At 42.4% G+C, this 24,509-nt stretch overlaps 1 protein-coding gene across 1 annotated transcript in view; it reads right to left on the minus strand.

Annotated features, from left to right (window-relative positions):
• LOC126281910 (trichohyalin) overlaps positions 1-24,509 on the minus strand; it is a 102,242-nt gene that overhangs the window by 5,139 nt on the left and 72,594 nt on the right. The window contains exon 6 of the mRNA XM_049981235.1: positions 19,326-19,514. Coding sequence (XP_049837192.1) covers positions 19,326-19,514 — 189 coding nt within the window. The remainder of the gene's footprint in view (positions 1-19,325; positions 19,515-24,509) is intronic.

Below are 24,509 nucleotides of genomic sequence, written 5' to 3' on the forward strand. Positions count from 1 at the left end.
AGGCTTCCAAATATTCTTTCTCTTTTTGGTAAATAGTTTCGGCGGTAGTTAAGCCTGATCGGAGCATAGCAACTGTTGGAAAATTAGTCAGATCTTTTACTTCGAATTCATTTATGTATAATTGCAGTTTTGCTTCAAATGCTAATATTTTGTTAGTCATTTGCCCAATTATCTTGTTCGGTCCTTGTAATTCCAAGTTATGTGTGTTGAATTTTTGTGTAATATCGGTCAAAAAAGCTGTAAGTATTAACCATTCATCATTATTAAGTTCAGGATAATTTTTGCCACTTTGTTGTAAGAGTAAAATAATTTCAGATTACAAATTGACAAACCGTTCCAGCACTTTTCCTTTGCTTAGCCATCTGACAGCAGTATGTAGCAGAATATCACTGTAAGAAGCTTGCAATGCCTGCAGAAGTTCTTCAAATTTTCGGTGATTAAGTTTAAGGGCACGAATGAAATTTATATCGCTTATAATCTTTTGAATAACATTCTTCAATTAGGTATTTGAAATTTGATATGACAAACTTTCTTGATGCAGTCAGCAGTGAATGGAGAATAAATTTGGCAAATTCCATCCCTTCTTAATCAGTACTATCAAACCATTGTTGACGCCCGTCATTTACGGACAACCATCCGTACATACTAATATTAATTTGCTCATAGACAGGTCTTCTTTTTACACATTCTTTAATTTGCATCCACAAAATCACATCCTTTTGTGTGACATTCCACGGGCGTAATTGCTAAAAAAATTGTCCTCTATTACCCCATAATAGTTGGATTTCATTAATTACCGCCTGAAACATATATTTTGAAATATCTTCTATACGACATCGACAGGTAGATTCTGAAAGTCTGAGCTTATTTATTTCAGCTGATGTTTGTTTACTGTTGGAGAAATTTTGAAACAAAGTTTCAGAAACAGTCATCATACATTGCTTCACTAATTTAGCATCAGTGAAAGCTTTCATATTTTTTTGCCAGAATATTACATACTCGGTATGATGCTCTTGTGACAGTCTCACTTTGCCCAGTTGCTGCTAACATAACGTTTTGTTGACGACGAATGGTAGGTTTTAGATGAGCAAAGTTTTTCCTTTCTTTCATTTGAATTCAAAGAAAAAGCTACCCTAAATGGATCGTCCTTACTTGTGTAGTGGCGAAATAAATTGTATCTCTTCAGTCCCAAAATCGTATCATGGCTTTCTAAGGAAGTAGCAATACCTTCTTTGTGTCCACTTATAAAGCGAAACTCTTCTTCACATAGTTCTTGGAAACTTCTTTTCTCTCATATATTTTCCTCTTAGTCACTGTTCTTGAGGTTACATGAGGCATTATTTATTCCACTAATAATTATATTACCAAATATGAGCGCGAATGCACTCAATAAGCGACGAACACTCAGGGGCATCGATACTTAGTTCACGACCGACACACTGATAAGACAAAGCTAACAATGAGGCAGCTGCGGGACAAACCCGCCGCCGACAAACTAGCGGCCGTGGGCACGTGGCGCGTTTGATGCACGACTCACATGTTGGCTAGCAGGCCGCTCACACCTTTAGCGCTGCGGAACACCGGCAAGTGGCGCGTTAAATGAAAGTGGTGGATGGTTTTCAGTTACCTAATTACTTCCCCGACTTTAATCACAATTCTACGCCGTTTCCGTAAACGAAACACCGTTACACCAGACAAGTAGATAACTAGTGCTACCAGTGCGAAGCTGAGGAGGGTGGCGGGCCGCTCGAAAACATGTTCTGAGCCGCATGTGGCCCGCAGGCCGCAGTTTGACGACCACTGCACTAGGTTATATGGCCTACCAGAGATGCCCATGGTAGTTACCTCTTAGGCTAATTGTAATAATGAAGCTCTAACATACCGTGCAGCAAAATACATTCTACATCTACATCTACATTGTTACTCTGCAATTAAGTGCCTGGCAGAGGGTTCATCGAACCATTTTCATACTACTTCTCTACCATTCCACTCTCAGATGGCGCGTGGAGAAAAGGAACACCTAAATCTTTCCGTTCGAGCTCTGATTTCTCTTATTTTATTATGATGATCATTTCTCCCTACGTACATGGGTGTCAACAAAATATTTACGTATTCGGAAAAGAAAATTGGTGACATAATGTCGTAAATAGATCTCGCTGCAATAAAAAAAAAACCGCCTTTGTATATTGACTGCCACCCCAACTCGAGTATCACATCAGTGACTCTCTCACCCCTATTGCGCGATAACATGAAACGAGCTGCCCTTCTTTGCACTTTTTCGATGTCCTTCGTCAATCCTACCTGGTAAGGATCCCATTGCGTGCAGAAATATTCCAGCACAGGACGGGCAAGTGTTAGTGGCTTTGTCTCATCTTCTAAGTATTCTGCCAACAAAGCGCAGTCTTTGTTTCGACTTCCCCACAATATTATCTTTGTGGTCTTCCGGTTTAAGTTGCTCATAATAGTAATTGCTAGATATTTAGTCGAATTGACAGCCCTTAGATTTGTGCGATTTATCGTATACCCAAAATTTATCGGAATTCTTTTAGTACCCATGTGGATGACCTCGCACTTTTGTTTGTTTAGTGCTAATTGCCACTTTTCGCAGCAGCTTAGGGCCTATGACACTACCTTGCGGAACGCCAGATATCGCTTCTGTTCTACTCGATGATTTACCATATATCACTACGAACTGTCACCTCTCTGAGAGGAAATCACAAATCCAGCCCCACAACTGAGACGATAATCCATATGCACGCAATTTGATTAATAGTCGCTTGAGAGGAACGGTATCAAAAGCCTTCTGGAAATCTAGGACTATGGAATCGATATGAGATCCCTTGTCGACAGCACTCATTACTTCATGGGAATAAGCAATCTTCATCACATGTATTTTACAAAAGAACAGAATTAAGAATTGATTTCTGCAATGAAAACTGGAATTTTGCGGGCGATACGTGTTTAGGAAAGGGAAGACGTGCATTTCTCGTAAAAAATGGCACTTAGAACGTGGTATTTAAAACACATTTTTTTTAATTTTATATTTAAAGACGTAGGTGTTCGAACCGAATGGAAAAAGAAGAAAAATGCGACTAGAACTAGCTATTAGCAGTCTCGAGGGCTGCTGATTTTTTCTTCATCTTTATGTGTTTTATGCTTCACGGAAACTCTCGTTGAATTTTCAGTTGTTTAAAAATTTGAACTAGCCAGGAATTGAATCCGGGTTATCCACTTACCAGTGAGCATTCTGTCACAAAGCCCGTCAAAAACGTCGTCGTAGCTGTAGTCAATTAAAGAACCTACTCAGACAAGATGTTTATCATTGTGGTGCTGTTGCCAAACATCAGAAACTGATCAATAGAAAAAGAGAAACATTAAGAATGTGCCTCCGACAAGGTCACGAGTCTTGATCCTTGCTTTTTGCGGCCTGGTCTATGCTATCAACGTATGATCCACAATCAGCCTCACATCTTCAAATTGATGTTATATTTCGCCTACCTGACAGATTCTTCTAACATTTCCATGCGTGTTTGTAGAACTACCACTTCTGGGAAAGAGTGTAGTGAAGAAAAAGTTTAGTCACAGGCTATAGGCTGTTTCCAGGAGACACTCCACTCTGCAACAGAGTTACGATGGTATGAAACTTCCTCACCTATTACAATTATCAGGGGAGGTACTGGTGGAATGAAGTTGTGCTGTTGGTCGTAGGCAGTGGTTCATAAACAGATAGTTCATTCTGTAAAAGTATTGTTATTAACAAGAATGAGATTTAGTTAGGGTACTAAACGAACACATAGTTTCAATCTTTCATAATGTTTTATACCAGTAAACTATTCACTGTATTCGCCAAATGAAACTTCAGATGGGTTAATGCTGCAGAGCAGGACGTGTTTACATATGTGAAGGGAGAGAACATGGGTGTTGGTGGGGGTGGGGGGAGATTAATGGCCCAATACATTGTAACGTCTTTGAACTGTGGTGCATATCAGAGGTTAGAGGAGTATACTGAGAAGATACAGTTTACAGTAGATAGAAACTTCCCCATTTTATTTATCCTACCTCACAAAAAAGTGACGCATCCAGAGGACATGGTTATATGTCAACGTAACTTCTTGCACACACACACACACACACACACACACACACACACACATTTTTAAGCGCTAATAACTAATAATTTCTTTTAGAAACAAATATGCAAATGATTAGAGTTACTATTCTCTGTAACCTGTAGAACGGTCTCCAGAGGGCATTAATTTTATTCGTGTTTCGTGTGGCTACAAGGCCTGGTGGCGTATACAAGAGGAGTGAGCAGTAGCAGATGTTCAATGACCACTCTAAATCCAGATTCCACGCATTTATGTGCGAAAGCGTTATCAGCACCAGTAATAATTTGAGAGAGGCCTCATTGTGGGTTTCCGTTTGGCCGGCTGTTTGATTCGTGGAATGTCCATATTTGTGGGGCATTCAAATGTAACAGTGGCTCAATGTTGGATTGCATGGGAACATGGATGCACGTAAATTCATTGTCAAGGTTCTGGTCGACCACGTCTGTCTAACACAATGGGAGATCACTGTAGCGTACGCCACTCATATCGTAAGACATAGTACACCTCTATCCATCATCAAAGAACAAGTAGTGGACTCCCAACAACATTCTGTAACAACCCACACTATTGGTGGGAAACAAACAGCATCTAGACTAGGGAGCTACCAACCTACGCATAGGATGTTGTTAGCATACAGAGGTGTTGCTTCTGATGCCATGGTGTTTGTGTTGTGCTCATTATCTCATCATCATTTTGGAAGTGGCGAGATTTGAACTAAAAAGATTGTGCACTTGTAAGGGAGCTGATGACCTCGATGTTCAGCGCTCTACAAACCAATATCTTCAACAACAACTACGGTACAATGTTCGTCGTATACAACCAGTGTTACCACTCATGCGAGAGTATCGTGGTGCCATTTTTCAATAGGACAATGCTTTTCAACACATGGCACGTATCTCTATGACCTGTCTGCGTGGTGTTTAGTTACTCACATGGCTAGCATATCTCCATATCTGCCCCTGGTAGATCATGTATGGGACCAGCACGGGTATCAACTCCGTCCCTGTGCCACTATTCAGGAAATAGAGCTAGCATCCAGGATATAAAAGACCAATTGTAAGATCTGCGGCCCTGATTGTCTCAGAAGAGGATATAATGGGTTTATTGCACCCGTCCCATTTGTCAGCATTGTACATTTGACTCAGATTTGTAATCATTGAAATAACATCATACATCCGATCACCCTGTGAAGCTTCCTCCTCTCTTTCTAGAAGGTTCACTTTTTTGTCAGGCAGTTTATTTATGTATCTTTACAATATGGTTCGTCACTTGATGACCATATTGGTATACACAAGATCCTTGTGGTTTTGTGAAACATTACTTTCTACATCTACATATGAAGATACTAATGCAAAAACGGGCTAACCCTCAAATGTAAAAGTTTAGAGATAAGTTCAAAAAATGGCTCTGAGCACTATGCGACCTAACATCTGTGGTCATCAGTCTCCTAGAACTTAGAACTAATTAAACCTAACTAACCTAAGGACATCACACACATCCATGTCCGAGGCAGGATTCGAACCTGCGACCGTAGCAGTCGTGCGGTTCCGGACTGAGCGCCTAGAACCGCGAGACCACCGCGGCCGGCTAGAGATAAGTGTTGCCCTCTATTGCTGGATAAGGGAACTATCAAAATTGACATTGGCCTCACCCCTAAGTGATATTTAGGGATGAGACCGATGTCTGTTTTGATAGCTCCCGCACCCCAGCAACAGATGCAGACACTTATCTATAGTTTCTACATTTGAGGGTTAGCCCGTTTTTCAGCGCATGTCTTCATATATATTCTTCAAGCCACTTTTCGGTGTACGATGGAGGATGGCTTACACCACTACAAGTAATTTCCTTTCCTGCTCCACTCGCAAATAGAGAGAGAGAAATACGGCTTTCCAAAAGCCACCACATGAGCCCTAATTTCTAGCATCTTATCTTCGGTGTCCTAACATGAAATGTACTTTGGCGGGAGTAGAATCGTTCTGCAGTCTTCTTCATATCCTAATTCTCTAAATTCCCGCAACAGTGCATTGCGAAAAGAACGTCGCCTTCCCTCCTGGGACTCCCATTTGTGTTCAAGGAGCATTCCCGTAACATTTGTGTGTTGATCGAATGTGCCAGCAACAAATATAGCAGCACGCCTCAGAGTTGCTCCGACGTCTTCCTTTAATCTGACCGGTTGGGGATCACAAACACTCGAACATTACACAAGAACTGCCCGCATTAGCGTTCTGTATGCCGACTCCTTTATGGACGAGCTACACTTTCCCAAAACTCTCTCAATAAAATGAAGTCGATTATCTGTCTTCGCTACTACTAACCTGATGTGCTCATTCCATTCCATATCACTCTGCAACATTACGCCTGCATTTTTAATCGATATGACTGTGTCAAGCAACACCATACTAATGTTGTATTCAAACGCCACAGGATTGTTTTTCCTACTCATCCTACCTAACTAACACGTTTTTACATTTAGAGCAAGCTGTCATTCATCGCAGCAACAAGAAATTCTGTCCAAGTTATCTTTTATATTCCTATACTTACTCAACGATACCACCTTCCGATAAACCACAGCGTCATCAGTAAACAGTCATAAATTGCTGCTCAGCCTGTCCGTCAGGTCATTTATGTACGTACAACGATACCACCTTCCGATAAACCACAGCGTCATCAATAAACAGTCATAAATTGCTGCTCAGCCTGTCCGTCAGGTCATTTATGTACATACAGAATAAGAGCTGTGCTATGACACCACCCTGTCTTCGCTACTACTAACCTGATGTGCTCATTCCATTCCATATCACTCTGCAACATTACGCCTGCATTTTTAATCGATATGACTGTGTCAAGCAACACCTAACTAATGTTGTATTCAAACGCCACAGGATTGTTTTTCCTACTCATCCTACCTAACTAACACGTTTTTACATTTAGAGCAAGCTGTCATTCATCGCAGCAACTAGAAATTCTGTCCAAGTTATCTTTTATATTCCTATACTTACTCAACGATACCACCTTCCGATAAACCACAGCGTCATCAGTAAACAGTCATAAATTGCTGCTCAGCCTGTCCGTCAGGTCATTTATGTACATACAACGATACCACCTTCCGATAAACCACAGCGTCATCAAGAAACAGTCATAAATTGCTGCTCAGCCTGTCCGTCAGGTCATTTATGTACATACAGAATAAGAGCTGTGCTATGACACCACACTGGGTAACAATACCCTTGTCTCCGATGAACACTTCTCGCCGAGGATAATGTACTAAATTCTATTACTTCGAGCTGCTCAGATATCTAGGAACGTAAACCATATGTTCGGACCTTCGTCAACAGAGTAAAGTGGGACAACGTGCCAAACTCTTTCCGAAAATCTAGGAAATGAAATGTGCCCGTTGACATGCTTTACAGGTTATGTGAGAAAGGGGCAAACCGGGTTCCGCACGAGTGATGCTTTCTAAATCCATGATGATTTGCGTCCATAAGCTTCTCTGTCTCAAGTAAATTTATTATATTCGAACACATAATGTGTTCAAGAATTCTGCAGCAAACCAATTTTAAGAATATTGGTCAGTATTTATGCGGGTTCGTTGTTTTACCTTTCTTTTATACAGGAGTTACCTGCGTTTTTGTCCAGTCGCTCGCTGAGAGAGAGATTCGCAGTAAATGCAAACTAAGTAAGGAACCAATGTCGCAGAGTACACTCTGTTGTGGTTCAGTCTGGACCTGACGACTTACTTGTTTTTAACTCTTCTACGCCACTGATGTCTATTTCTATGTCCTCCATGGCGGAACCTGTGAGACAGTAAAGCGACGGTATGTTTGTACGATTCTTCAGCGTAAATGATATCTTAAACGTGAAATTGAAAACTTCAGCTTGCCTTTAGCTGACCTCTATTAGCATCCCAGACTGGTCAACGAGAGACTGGATGGAAGCCTTCGACCCGATTGATGATTTTAGATATGAACAGAATTTTCTCATGTTCTCAGCCAGATCTTCCACTAAGGTGCGACGGTGGGAGTTGTACGCTTCGCGCATTGATCTTCTTAAAAAGGAAGGAAGATTAGATTTAACCCTCCGTCGACATCGAGATCATTATAGGCGGAGAACAACCTCGGATTGTGTCAAAGATAGAGAAGGAAATCGCCCATGCTCTTTCACAGGAACGATCCCCGTCATTTGCCTGCAGAAATCTAGGGAAATCACGGAAAATCTAAATGTGGATGGCTGGAGGTGGTTTGAACCGTCTTCCTCCCGAATGTGAGTGCAGTATGCTAACCACTGTACCACCTCTCTCCGTCTGATCTTCTTGAGGACGCACAAATTTCTTCTCAGTTTCGCTTGTCAATATTTTCTCGTCAGTAAGGACATTTTCTCGTCATTAAGGTCGTGCTTCCTGTTGGCAGCTGATCATTCCGACAGTACTCGTTAAATTCGAATATTGCTCTTAAAGTTGAAAACGATGAAATTCTTATTGAACTCTGTCACAATGGTATTTAACATATTGTCTTTCTTTTCTACTAACTTCAGGTAACGCTTGATCGGAAGGAAGTTCATCAGTGCACTAGAATGGGGGCTTCACAACTCGTGTCACAGTTGAACAAGATTCTCGAAAGTAGTCACCCCATTTTTCATTCAGCTTTATATCCATAGACAAGAAGGTCGTTTCCAGAGGCTATATGCACATAGAAATTCGATCCTCATTTGCTATGCTAACATCGGACCTGCTGTGATCACGCATTCCATTCTCCTACTTCTCCTACTGCAGGTCGTATCCTCCTGTTCTTTTCACCTCCTCATTTGGTAGCACGCTCTTTTGCTCGTCTAAAAACGCAAGAAGGCAGTGTAGAATTATTTGTACGTTTATCATAAAACGATGTGTTGTAATATGATTAAAAGTTCTGAAGACTAACGTTTACAGTGCGAGAAGGTATCATTTTCATAATTTCTACCAACAAGCAAGGGTGAATTCAGTGCTATTGTGTGACATCTGTACATCTAGCTAAGTACCCGCCGTTGCCCAGCGATGTATTTATTCCAATTCTGTTACTCCATGTCTCCTTCCGCCTTTCTCTGTGTCCATCTCCTCCTCTCATCTCTCTGTCCACCTACTCCTACTTCCCATTTTCTTTCACTCTCCACCACCCCTTCTCTCTGCTCATCTCCTCTTCCCTTCCTCTGTCCATTTCTACCTTTGCCTGTCACTGTCCATCTCCTACTCCCCCATGTCTGTGTGCGTCTCCTCCTACCCCTTTCTCGTCTGTCCATCTTTTTATGACCCCCTTCTCTCAACGCGTCATCACCCCACCTCAATAGGTGATTATTGGTTCTTACCCCCTCAGTATTTCTTTCCAGATAGTGAGCAATGTGTAAACGAAGTTTGGTTAAAATCTGTCCAGAGGTTTAGGAGGATCATTTTACCTACGGCTTTATCTACATACGCATATGCCACGTATACTTAGTACATTTCACATGTATGTTACACAAATTTTGTAGACCCCACAGGGTTTGTAGAGTACAATGTGCGTATATGTGGTTACCTAATATTGTCTCCACAATGGAATCCTTACACCTGCAAATGACTGAAACGACCTTGTCATTAACAACCTACACCTTAAGTATTTCCATAAAACCATGTACAGTGTTGCGGCTTACTTCAGTTTAGCAAATCAAACCATTTACTCCTATCGGAATGCTACTAGAATGAATCACAACTTGGAAATTGTAAACGGTTTATGCTCAAAACACACATGGAGCGCAAAAACTGTATAAATATACACAACGTCAGAGTCTACCCTTAATGTAATTTCGAGGATGGCAGTACACGTGTCTGACCTCCTTTAGATCGTGCCCCCTGCATTAGACGGGACACAAAATTGGCTGCTACTGGTTAGCTATGAGGAACAGGAGACCGTCACCCTGACTACCACTTTCAGAAAAGGCTCAGTGGAAAAGCAAATTGAGCCCAACAGATTTACTGTGAATGTTTCCCTACTCGGCGAACTGAAGTGCTCATATCACCTTCTGAAGTACAGACATCAGTTATACTGCACAATAATCTGCTGTTTGGGGTGTTGCCACTGTGCAGATGATGGACGTGAGATACCTATAAACCTCTGCCTACACAGTGGACACAATATGCCGTCCATAAACTCCTCGGCATAAAATTACCTCAGTATAAGACAGAACACGAGTCAAGATTTCTGTTTGCTCACTAGCCAGGAACATATATTCGACTGAAGTACTCTTCTATAAAGAAACACTTCAGTGAACATCAGACTCCACAGAAGTGTAAAGTTCGAATAAACAGAATAACAACTCTATTCACAGAGAAACGACCTCACGCGCTTCTTTTGGCGAAATTAATACTTCTCTAAAGCTAATGATCAGATTCTCCTCTGTGGGTTTCGCCAGCGAAGTCTCTAGGTCGATCCTCGGAGGAAAGTGTCTTCGATCGATCCCCACTGGGAAGTGTGTCTCACGCCGAACGCGTGCTCCCTCCTGGACATTCAGTCTACGTTTGCGAATCCCAGTAGCCATTAAAAAAACATTACCTCCAACTACAATGCTCATGAATCTGGCTGCCGCCTGCAGCTAATAATACTATCGGAACATTGTCTGGAAGTTTCCATTTCCCCTCCTGCATTCTAAGCATATAGGAAATATGTGTCTGTGCTTTTCAGCGTGAAGCATGCCCCGCTGTTTCCGTGAGATGATTCCTCAAGGGTCAGCTCGTAACTATTGTTTGTGACCCCGAGCATTCCTTTGTATCAAAAAAGCCGTTTTCTTGCCTGCTTCCAACCCCGACACTCTTATACCAGATGTGCTATTCCGATTTTTTTTTTTCAGCTCACCAGATTGCAAGTCCTGTCTGCATCGTCCACACTATGGAGGTTCTGCTGCCTCCAGCATTGTCAACCGCCGACTCCTCTCTCTGTTCTCTCTCAGAGCATTAAATATCCACTCCTGCAGAACACAGTAACTCTCTTCCCAGCCCCTCTTTAGCTGATAGCTACTTCTGAGAAACACATCGTCCTTTCTGTCAGTACTCAGCTCTAATTAACTCCCACACATGGAGTACTAAAGAAATTGATGATACGTAATGCTAGCCAGTATCAACCAACGAAAAGATTAATAACCTAAAATAAATACAAATCGAAAAGAATTTGCAGGATATTTAATTTACGGTGGCAAATCTTGCCACCTTACAGTTTCGCCCTGCAGTTTCACTTTCATGCAGCTCAATGTTTATGACTTTATGTATATCCTGAATTTTGTGTCATACAATGGTACGATTCTGCAGGTACATCCAGTGATGTTTATTTATTTACAAGTCAAGTTCCGTAGGCACAAATTGAGGAGCAAGTCTCCAAGGTCATGTAACGTGTCAGCACATGAAATTACAACATAAAAGTAATAACAGATAAAAATAAATGTTCATGAACCCGAAAAAAGTCGGTCCAAAAGTTTAACTAAACGCAATCAACAGTACAATAAGAATCAGCTTAAATTTTCAAGGAACTCCTCGACAGAATAGAAGGAGTGATCCATGAGGAAACTCTTTAGTTTCGATTTGAAAGCGCCTGGGTTACTACTAAGATTTTTGAATTCGAGTGGTAGCTTATTGAAAATGGATGCAGCAAGTATACTGCATACTTTTCTCCACAAGAGTTAAGAAAGTCCGATCCAAATGCAGGTTTGATTTCTGCCGAGTATTAACCGAGTGAAAGCTGCTTATTCTTGGGAATAAGGTAATATTGTGAACGAGAAATAACAGTAAGGAATATATATATGGTGTTACAAAAAGGTACGGCCAAACTTTAAGGAAACATTCCTCACACACAAATAAAGAAAAGATGTTATGTGGACATGTGTCCGGAAACACTTAATTCCCATGTTAGAGCTCATTTTAGTTTCGTCAGTATGTACTGTACTTCCTCGATTCACCGCCAGTTGGCCCAATTGAAGGAAGGTAATGTTGACTTCGGTGCTTGTGTTGACATGCGACTCATTGCTCTACAGTACTAGCATCAATTACATCAGTACGTAGCATCAATAGGTTAGGGTTGATCACGAACGAGATTTTGCAGTCAGTGCAATGTTTACAAATGCTGAGTTGGCAGATGCCCATTTGATGTATGGATTAGCACGGGGCAATAGCCGTGGGGCGGTACGTTTGTATCGAGACAGATTTGCAGAACGAAGGTGTCCCGACAGGAAGACGTTCGAAGCAATTGATCGGCGTCTTAGGGAGCACGGAACATTCCAACCAATGACTCGCGACGAGGGAAGACCTAGAACGACGAGGACACCTGCTATGGACGAGGCAATTCTTCGTGCAGTTGACGATAACCCTAATGTCAGCGTCAGAGAAGTTGCTGCTGTACAAGGTAACGTTGACCACGTCACTGTATGGAGAGTGCTACGGGAGAACCAGTTGTTTCCGTACCATGTACAGCGTGTGCAGGCACTATCAGCAGCTGATTGGCCTCCACGGATACACTTCTGCGAATGGTTCATCCAACAATGTGCCAATCCTCATTTCAGTGCATATGTTCTCTTTACGGATGAGGCTTCATTCCAACGTGATCAAATTGTAAATTTTCACTATCAACATGTGTGGCCTGCACGCAATTGTGCAATCACGTCATCAACATAGATTTTCTGTGAACGTTTGGGCAGGCATTGTTGGTGATGTCTTGATTGGGTCCCGTGTTCTTCCACCTACGCTCAATGGAGCACGTTATCATGATTTCATACGGGACATGTGCCTTTACAAGTACGACACAACATGTGGTTCATGCACGATGGAGCTCCTGCACATTTCAGTCGAAGTGTTCGTACGCTTCTCAACAACAGATTCGGTGACCGATGGATTGGTAGAGGCGGACCAATTCCATGGCCTCCACGCTCTCCTGACCTCAACCCTCTTGACTTTCGTTTATGGGGGCATTTGAAAGCTCTTGTCTACGCAACCCCAGTACCAAATGTAGAGACTCTTCGTGCTCGTATTGTGGACGGCTGTGATACAATACGCCATTCTCCAGGGCTGCATCAGCGCATCAGGGATTTCATGCGACGGAGGGTGGATGCATGTATCCTCGCCAACGGAGGACGTTTTGAACATTGCCTGTAACAAAGTGTTTGAAGTCACGCTGGTACGTTCTGTTGGTGTGTGTTTCCATTCCATGATTAATGTGAGTTGAAGAGAAGTAATAAAATGAGCTCTAACATGGAAAGTAAACGTTTCCGCACACATGTCCACATAACATATTTTCTTTCTTTGTGTGTGAGGAATGTTTCCTGAAAGTTTGGTCGTACCTTTTTGCAACACCCTGTATATTGAGAGACCAACGTCAAAATACCCAGACTCGTGAACAGGGGTCGACAGAAATATCAAGTGTGACAAATCGGAAAAATCACCGGAAGCGAACTGCAAGAGTCTTAACAAGCTCGCCACTAAAATGTTGGCTGATACTCGTTTATTCATACCCAATAATGCCTCCGTTCAGCCTGTATGCTTGACTGTTACCAATGTTATTCGTCGATCTTCAAGAATAGACTGGAAACTTCTCACCACTTGTGAAAAGATAATTGCTCTGCAAGGAAGGTCTTCTGGTAGACCCATCATCACAGTCTGGAAAAGTACATTAAGGAAAAGTCACATTTTTAATGGTTCACGTTCTTCTTCAGTTTCGTGAAAACTTTGACCTTTTCCTACAAAATTCTGGGTCGAGGCCCCTGACCACTTAACAGCCCTCTGATTTCAGTCGCCTGCCTGCTGGCGCCTCGGACTTTGCTGGTTGTGTGTGTACACGTTCATGGTTAAAATTATCGATGAAGTGGGCGGGTACACCGAGAGTGTATTAAAAAGGTGTGGGAAAATGTTTTTGAAAATTGTGGAAAAATCTTATGGGACCAAACAACTGAATTAGTCAGTCCCTAAGCTTACACACTACGTAATCTAATTTAAACTAACTTATTCTAAGGACAACACACATACACACACACACACACACACACACATGCCCGACGGGGGACTCGAACCTCCGACGGAGGCAAAATGGGTGAGGGGTGGAGGTTCTTAGGCGACATTTTGCCATTTTATTGACGCATGTGCCAAATGTAATACACATACACACACACACACACACACACACACACACACACACACACACACACACACGCCTCCCTCACACCCCGTGGTCACGCCACAGGAGAGAACTAAACAGGAGTGCTGAAGAAGCCTAAGATACCTTTGTTGGTTCGGATCATGATCAGATTTTTTTCGAATGATTTTGAAAGGTCTCTAGTGTTTCCAACCAGTACATGAGAGCAAAACTTGCCATCGCCCTGCATTATAAACGGTTGCGATCACGTACAATGGGATTGCAACCCCACAATATGCGTAGGGAAGGGTTGAAGGCCCGGACGTGTCAGCAGTGATAAATCTTCGTTTTGCTCATTGCACTACGAACTGTTGTTTGCGGCCGCGAAATGTGTGGAAATCACAGCCGCAGGAAAGGGATGGTTCCATTGAATCACCTTATGTCACCTTCTGAGGCCTTTTCGTGTAGATTCTGAGTGGCGGTGTGACTGAAATGTTTCCCTCCCCTGCTCTTAAGAAAACCGTGTGAGTCCAACGGCCGGCCGGAGTGGCCGTGTGGTTCTGGGCGCTACAATCTGGAGCCGAGCGACTGCTACGGTCGTAGGTTCGAATCCTGCCTCGGGCATGGATGAGTGTGATATCCTTAGGTTAGCTACGTTTAATTAGTTCTATGTTCTAGGCGACTGATGACCTCAGAAGTTAAGTCGCATAGTGCTTAGAGCCATTTGAACGTGGCCATTTGAGTCCAACGCTGGGGATAGGGGTTCTGACCTCCTTCACAGAGGAGCCAAGAGAGGGGATGAAACGTAATAAGAGTGGAAGTGACGGCCTTCCTATCATGCGACACGTCCACGGTGGCTTTGAGCAGAATTGTGGTGAAATATGGTGCCAATGTGACGTCATTAAACCACATTACACCTTACATGAACTTATGAGCTCTGACGTTTTTTTCGCGTGTGTCGACACGTTTCTGTTAAATGCATTGTCAAGCCTGAGGTGGCGTCGAATGACGCCACGCTTTTTCACTGTTACAGAGGAAGGTTGTAAGCAGCTTTGAGCCAAATTTCAGACTTCTGCGTTGCAACGGGAGACAATTACGGGGTTTCGAACAAGTTGTCTTTCAATTCTGTTGTGCAGTGTATTACTAAACAACTAACCCGGGGCACAATTCCAGTTGCAGTTTGCCTATCTAGTTGCTTCCAAGGAGCACCAAAAACTTGTTTTTCTATATTTCACGTAGTAAAAAGCGAAGTTAAAAATTTAAATGCTATCATAATCTACTCAAGAGTTATAATCTTACTTTAAAGGTCTAACAAATGGCTCAAATGGCTCTGAGCACTATGCGACTTAACTTCTGAGGTCATCAGTCGCCTAGAACTCAGAACTAATTAAACCTAACTAACCTAAGGACAGCACACACATCCATGCCCGAGGCAGGATACGAAACCTGCGACCGTAGCTGTCGCTCGGTTCCAGACTGTAGCGCCTAGAACCGCACGGCCACTCCGGCCGGCAAAGGTCTAAAACAATAAGACAAGTATAACAGAAACTGTGTATATCTTGAGGCAGCTTGATCACGAGCGCAAATTACCGAGAATATAATCGCAAATTATTTTAGAACGAGAGCGTCTAGCGACTTTGAAGAAATTTTACACGTAAATTTAAACGTTCGAAACTTTTTCTCGCTGACACCACTCTCAAAACAATGGAATGTAAAACAGTTTATCGCTTGCTACATCTTCGATGTTTATGCAGTGGAACTTTAGGGTCGGACATGATGTTTTACTTTATTATATCTTTACTACTAACTCGAGTCGCAAAACATTTTGCATACAGTATGCCCGCTTGGGCGCTGCAGTCATGGACTGTGGGGCTGGTCCCGGTGGATGTTCGAGTCCTCCCTCGGGCATGGGTGTGTTTGTTTGTCCTTAGGATAACTTAGGTTAAGTAGTGTGTAAGCTTAGGGACTGATGACCTTAGCAGTTAAGTCCCATAAGATCTCACACACAAAATTGTTCAAATGGCTCTGAGCACTATGGTCCGCGCGACCACGAGCTGCGGACGATCTCACACACATTTGAATATGTTTTCATGTAGTATCCACATATACCACTGAATGTATTTGCAGAATTACATCTTTTTACGGCGCATTTTTCAGGAATATGATGTCTAAACATTGAAATGTGTGAAGACAATACTTGAGGGTATTGGGTGACAGGGTTACTGGTACGGCGGACGAGCTTCCAACGTTTACGCCGAGTAACTTTGAGCTAGTGAAATGCGTTTCACAGACTATAAACACTGAACATTTTTAGGAACAGGTCACGGTAGGTTTCATTTTAAAATCGTGACAACACTCTTAAATTGCACATCATCTTCCTAAACATACTGACATAACTACGACCTAGTTTTCTGCAAAAACGTCGAAGTCACTCTGTTACTCACACGTCTGTCAATTATCATAATTGCTTTATGTTCATGGTGCACAAAAGACGCATGTTCGAAACACTGTATCAATATTTCAAATCTCTGCGAGAGTTACAAAAAATAAAATTAATGCCGATGTGTTGCAAACTTCTTGTTTATGTGCGCTGACTCCATACCGATTTCAAAAGAAACTGCAGACAAAATTCGATTTTATTTTTCTATAAATATTAAATTGCCTTCCGTTAGCTTTCCCTTGGCGAATCAGCAATCACATGAAAAAAGCCATGGAAGCGATGACAAATGTGACGAATCGCATAGTTTGAGAATTCAGTGTTGTATACAAGGCAGTTTTAAGCGCGAAGAGCACGCGAAAAATATCGTAATTCGTTTTGAATGAGTTCCGGTTTACAGTGGCCGCAAAAATTTTGAGTACGGAATTTTTTCGAGAGAAGAATCGACACACGTTTTGCCACGACGAGTATGACCATTCACTTGTTATGGTACACACGATTTGTACTCTCTTCGACTACATTCTTACACGAGATAGGGTACAGTCCGCAGCCTATATATATATATATATATATATATATATATATATATATATATATATATATATGTGTGTGTGTGTGTGTGTGTGTGTGTGTGTGTGTGTGTGTGTGTGTGTGTGTTCCATATGTTCTACTAAATCAATGGACCGGTTTTAACCGAACGTGATACACATGTCAATTACCGTCCGGAAAGAATCGCCCTGGGGGTAACAACTACCTACGTATGAAATGGTGGGGGTCAAAAAGAAGTATAGCCCACGGTACACGAATGCCCAGACTTTATTCGTCCAGTATCTGAGAATGAGAGCACTCAGTGGTTTGCAACAAACTTTACACATAATTTATAACTTTGACGAAGCTTTTTCAGGTTGACAACACTCACAAAATGAAGAATAGAAAAAGGTTTATCTGTTACAACATTTTCGCTGTTTATGCAGGAATCTGCCGAATCAGGCACGACATTTTAATTTATTACTTCTTTACTCCTAACTGTAATCGCCACACATTTTGCAGACAGTATTCACACATGCCGTTGAATGCACCTACATAATTATATCATTGTTCTACACATACCTCAGGAGATAAGACGCTATTAAGACCGAGGTGAGTCAAAAACTACAACATCAAACATATTTTAGGGTTTATTACTTCTTTACTACCAACTGTATTCGCTACACTTTTCCTAAACAGTGTCCACACATGTCGCTGAATATACACATACATCAGAGTACGACACACATTTTACAAGAAATGATGTTATAAACACTGAACTGCATGAAAAACTGTCGCTCATGCATGACGTTTATTACTTGATTTCCGCCCGCATCTCGTGGTCGTGCAGTAGCGTTCTCGCTTCCCACGCCCAGGTTCCCGGGTTCGATTCCCGGCAGGGTCAGGGATTTTCTCTGCCTCGTGATGGCTGGGTGTTGTGTGATGTCCGTAGGTTAGTTAGGTTTAAGTAGTTCTAAGTTCTAGGGGACTGATGACCTGAGACGTTAAGTTCCTTAGTGCTCAGAGCCATTTGAACCATTTGAACTTGATTTACGCTGTTCTCTATTCCCAACACACTTCGCAGAAAGTATCCAGTTATGGAGCTGAGTGTGCCAACAAAATTACATCATTGTGTGACGCCTAGTTCAGGAGATATGACGTCATAAACACAGAGCTGAGTGAAAACGAAACTGAAGGACGAAATTCGCTGCAGATGTAGGCGAAACATGTGTTCAAATGTGTCAAATATATTAAATCTATTGGGCATGTCCGTATGTGGGCAAAGCTGTGGGTCAAAAGTCGCTCCTACACCCCTGGGTCGATTTTAATCAAATCTGGTATACATATTACTTACTATCTGGAAAGGGGGGATGTAAGAACCAGCAGCCCCATATTGGGGTGGGAGTGATGACATGAAAAGAGAAGGGAGAGAAAGAGCTGGACAGACAGAGAAGGGGAAGGAGGACATCGATACACTTATGGGAGAGTAGGAAATGGACAGATAAACGGGACAGAGGAGAGGAGAAATGAAAAGAGGAAGGAATAGGTGGAGACGGCCAGTGGGAGTGGAGGAGAAGATGAAAGGAGAGAGGGAGAGGTGGAGCTCGAAAGAGAGATAGGGTTGAGGAATGGTCAGAGAAAGGGAATAGGAAAAGGACAGAGAGAGACATTGGAAGAGGAGATGAACAGAGAGAGGGGCAGGAGGAGATAGAGCGGTGAGCAGAAAACAAAGGAGGCAGGAGGAGAAGGTATCAGAGGGGGAGGAGAATATAGACAGAGGGGGAAAAAGCATATGAACAAAGGGGAACAGCTGGGCAGAGAGAGTGGTGAGGAACGTACGGACAGAGAGCGGTGGAGTAGCAGATGGACAGGGAAAGGGGCAAGAGGAAATGAACAGAGAGCGGGGGGGCTGAAGCAGGACGCGAGAGAGATAGAGAAGAAGAAGGTGGACTGAGAACAGGGCAAACAAGATAAATAGAAAGAGAGGGAAGGAGATGGACAAACAGAATAGGAGTAAATACATATGAGAGCAACGCCGTGTACTCGGCTAGAATATTATATTTGCGTATAGCGAGGGAGCCTAATTAGTGTCACTGCAGGGGTGGCGAGAGCTTGCAGCAGTGTTGGCTAGCACGTACTCACGTGGACCCCTCCTTGTCTGCGTCCGACTTCTGCAAGAGCTGCTTCTCTCTCTCCCGCTCAAGGCGGGCCAATTCCTCTTTTTCATTCTCCAGCCGTGTAACCTCCTCGTGCAACCTGGAGTTGTCTTCCTGCAGCTGTCGCAGCTCTTCTTCCAAGCTACATTTTTCCTCTTCTAGGAGAGTAATTTGGCTGTTACAAGAGAAATTTACGTGAACACGTATTACGCAAACATAGACAAACGCAAAAACTTTACAACTGAAGAAATAAAAGAGGTTAAAACTTGAACAAGTTATGAAGAAATATGGAAATGATTACAGAGACGTACAAACGTACGTTGTAATATTTACAGCTTATTCACCGACACATGTTACTTTAACTCTACACTCCGTATTTCATTTATTCGACGCTTAGTTAAGACAGAGCATTCAGATCGGCAGCAATGATGCGTGATCTAGGCAGTGGTACAGCAAGCTACTGATACATAGGACGACAGATGATATCGTAACATGAGAAGTCGCCTACGTAGCTCTCGAGGAGTCATGGCACCACAGAGGAGCTGTCTTCCGATTGGATGCCTAGTTGAAAGTAAATCGCATTTAAAATGTCTCAGTGGTGCACCAACGTTAACCGGCGGTCAGTAAACCGGTCGTAATCCAACCGGGTATTTGACCATGGTGTATTGCAATGGAAGACGTACTGGAGATGCAGCGATGTTAACAGAGATATGAATTACGCGCGGCAGCCTATACACATGACTGTTTTACGACAATCGTTGGTGAGCGACTTCATTGTTACATGCTCTCACTTTAGTCAACAAGCAAAACTGTGGCTGCTAGTTCGGTCGTTTCTTTGGCGAGATGGAAAACAAAAGAACAACACGAAATTTTTCGAACTGCTCTGTGCGAATACATCAGTTCATTAAAATAAAAGAATCATTTAACTATAAAATTCATTAAGTATCCGCTAATTAGCACATATAATAGTCATTTTATGAAAAATTAACGTCTTATTATTTCTAACTATACACTGCATACAAAAATCCAGTTTTCACTGCACCGAAATACGCGCCATCTTAGTACCGTACGTTGATACAAGCCTCCCTCTTTTAACTGTGAACGAAGCTGGTGCACCAAAATTTTGCACTTAACAGGATTAAATGCCGACTTCACCGCGGTTGGCTTTTCATCGAAGTTGGTGCGCTCGGTCGTGAATGTGTACTAACACACAGTTAAAACGCAAATCTGTATCCATAATACGTATTAATATTATAAATGCGAAAGTAACTCTGTCTGTTCATCTTGAACGCTGAGGAAGAACACAAGATACTTCAGGAAGTGTGTAGAACAACATATTCATTGATTTGAAGATTAAACGAAATATGGAAGAATAATTATTCTTAGAAAAAGCTATTTACTCTTTGATTTTTGGAAGTTATATTTGTGAAAATGCTTGTATTGTTTGATATGTTCTACTTAATACGATTGAACGCAATTAATACAGTGTCTATACAATCCTCTACGAGTTTAATCCACACTTCCACACTAATAGCAGATACAAACTCATTTTAGCCACTGAGCGTCATCCCTCCATTATAATTTCTTCGTGGCGTTCCAATTTGTGTGAATATCCCGTAGTCACGTAGGAAGCGTAGTTTTTATGCGATCGGGTTCCTGGGTTCAAATCCCGTCTGGGACGATTTTTATTTCTTCTGGCGTCTGGTGGCATACATTTTCCTCATCATCATTTTATCATCATCGACGTGCAACTCACCAAGGTGCAGTCAAATAAAAAGAAATTGCACCAAGCTCCCGAACATCCCAACAGGGGTCTCCTGGCCAATAAAGCCATACGCACATTTCATTTTATTTACACGATAACTTCTAGAATAAAATGCTTATACTCCCACAGTAGCCGCCGCAACAAATACCGATAATAACTGCGAAAGGAACTCACTCTGAAATGTTTTCACGACTCTACCATACGCACATTTCATTTCGCTTTACTCATACGCGAACGCAGCCGTGGATAGCAGCTACAATACTACGATTGTACAACATTCAGCGTGTGTAATCCATGCCAACCCATACTTCCATACTAATATTAGAAATGCGAAAATAACTTCCATACTAATAAGAACATTATTAATTGCGAAAGTAAATTTTAAGGCTCTACCGCTGAACCGAGGCCGATGGTATTTGTTATGGGGATCGCTGGAACCCTGAGGAAGACGACATGCTGCTGTAGTTTTTTTTTTATCTTTTTGTGTATATTAACATTTTTAAATACGGTATACGTGAGTGGCATGCAGACGACACCAGCGCGATGGTCGGCGACTCTTAGTGTCAATAAATTATTCCGTGACAGTGCAAATCCAATCTTACTGTGGGTGTGGTTCATGATGTTGAGTTCCTACACCAACTGGCACAGCTGGAGAGTTTTAGTAGAGATACAACAATAAAATCGGACGGTAAGACCGTGAACCTCATTTAAAACTATTACAATAAGTTTTGCAAATGTAAATCTGATTTTACGCATAGTTCTGAGAGAGCTCAAGCTCGAAAGTTACTCGAATCCAAACAAACCTCAGAGCCATTCCATGTTCACCGCAACTTGGATGCAGAACATCAGCCGGTCTTAAGAGCTACAGAGACATTATATTAGTCACAAGCCCCCGCATTTTAAACGCTCAGCGTCATGAGTCTCTTACAGTTTCAAAGACGCTTGAAGACTCACGACGGAGTCATTTAAAGGCTGCATGACAAACAGAGAGTCGTACCTTTACATGTGGAGCATGGGAGGCCACTGATGAGGCTGGATTTGATTATAATCTATTAACTGACTATGTTAATCTTAAATTAGTGATCATAGGTGAATGGATCAAAAATGTTAGCACCATAACACGTTGAAATGGAAGGGGTACCATTACACGTTAAAATGGAAGGGCAGACAGTTGGTAGGTGTTGCTCTCGTGGAAAAATCTGAATTCCAATACTAGGCCAGAGAAGCCAAACTCTACTTTTGCACATGTATAATGAATCAAGGAATTTTTAATTAACTAGAAAATACACTAATGGCCATTAAAATTGATACACCACGAAGAAGACGTGCTACAGACGCGAAATTTGACCGACAGGAAGAAGATTTTAGCCTATCGCGGTTGCGATTTATCGTACCGCGACATTGCTGCTCGCGTTGATCGAGATCCAATGACTGTTAGCAGAATATGGAATCGGTGGGTTCAGGAGGGTAATACGGAGCGGCCTCGTATCACTAGCAGTCGAGATGACAGATATCTTATCCGCATGGCTGTAACGGATCGTGCAGCCACGTCTCGATCCCTGAGTCAACAGATGCGGACGTTTACAAGACAACAACCATATGCACGAACAGTTCGACGACGTTTGCAGCAGCACGGACTATCATCTAGTTGACCATGGCTGCGGTTACCCTTGACGCTGCATCACAGACAGGAGAACCTGCGATGGTGTACTCTTCGACGAACCTGGGTGAAAGAATGGCAAAACGTCATTTTTTCGGAAGAATCCAGTTGGTGAGAGATCTGGGGAATTTTCTGGCCAGGGCAGCAGTAGAACATTTTCTGCATCCAGAAAGGCCCGTACAGGACCTGCAACATGTGGTCGTGCACTATCCTGCTGAAATGTAGGGTTTCGCAAAAATCGAATGAAGGGTAGAGCCACGGGTCGCAACACATCTGAAATGTAACGTTCACTGTTCAAAGTGCAGTTAATGCTAACAAGAGGTGTCCGAGACGTATAGCCAATGGCACCCCATACAATCACGCCGGGTGATACGCCAGTATGGCGATGACGAACACACGCTTCCTGTGTGTGTTCACCACGATGTCGCCAAACATGGATGCGACCATCATGATGCTGTAAACAGAACCTGAAAACATCTGGTCTATGGTGGCCGGGCAACTGGCTCGTCACAATACGCCAGTCACTACTCTTTATGAACTGTGGTATTGTGTTGAAGCTGCATGGGCAGCTTTGCCTGTAAAAGCCATCCAAGCTCTGTTTGAGTCAATGCCCAGGCGTATCATGGCCGTTATTACGGCCAGAGGTGGTTGTTGTGGGTACTGATTTCTCAGGATCTATGCACCCAAATTGCATGAAAATGTAATCACATGTCAGTTCTACTATAATATATTAGTCAAATGAGTACCCGTTTATCATCTGCATTTCTTCTTGGTGTAGCAATTTTAATATATATAATGCGTACTTTCATTATGTACCTACATACCGGCACCGCTTACATTTTTTATACATACGTCTTTTTTTTTGTCATCGGTCTACTGACTGGTTTGATGCGGCCCGCCACGAATTCCTTTCCTGTGCTAACCTCTTCATCTCAGAGTAGCACTTGCAACCTACGTCCTCAATTATTTGCTTGACATATTCCAATCTCTGTCTTCCTCTACAGTTTTTGCCCTCTACAGCTCCCTCTAGTACCATGGAAGTCATTCCCTCATTTCTTAGCAGATGTCCTACCATCCTGTCCCTTCTCCTTATCAGTGTTTTCCACATATTCCTTTCCTCTCCGATTCTGCGTAGAACCTCCTCATTCCTTATCTTATCAGTCCACCTAATTTTCAACATGCGTCTATAACACCACATCCCGAATGCTTCGATTCCCTTCTGTTCCGGTTTTCCCACAGTCCATGTTTCACTACCATACAATGCTGTACTCCAAACGTACATCCTCAGAAATTTCTTCCTCAAATTAAGCCCGGTATTTGATATTAGTAGACTTCTCTTGGCCAGAAATGCCTTTTTTGCCATAGCGAGTCTGCTTTTGATGTCCTCCTTGCTCCGTCCGTCATTGGTTATTTTACTGCCTAGGTAGCAGAATTCCTTAACTTCATTGACTTCGTGACCATCAATCCTGATGTAAAGTTTCTCTCTGTTCTCATTTCTACTACTTCTCATTACCTTCGTCTTTCTCCGATTTACTCTCAAACCATACCGTGTACTCATTAGACTGTTCATTCCGTTCAGCAGATCATTTAATTCTTCTTCACTTTCACTCATGATAGCAATGTCATGAGCGAATCGAATCATTGATATCCTTTCACCTTGTATTTTAATTCCACTCCTGAACCTTTCTTTTATTTCCATCATTGCTTCCTCGATGTACAGATTGAAGAGTAGGGGCGAAAGGCTA

The sequence above is a fragment of the Schistocerca gregaria genome, chromosome 7 (genome assembly GCF_023897955.1).
Source record: "Schistocerca gregaria isolate iqSchGreg1 chromosome 7, iqSchGreg1.2, whole genome shotgun sequence".
NCBI lineage: Eukaryota > Metazoa > Arthropoda > Insecta > Orthoptera > Acrididae > Schistocerca > Schistocerca gregaria.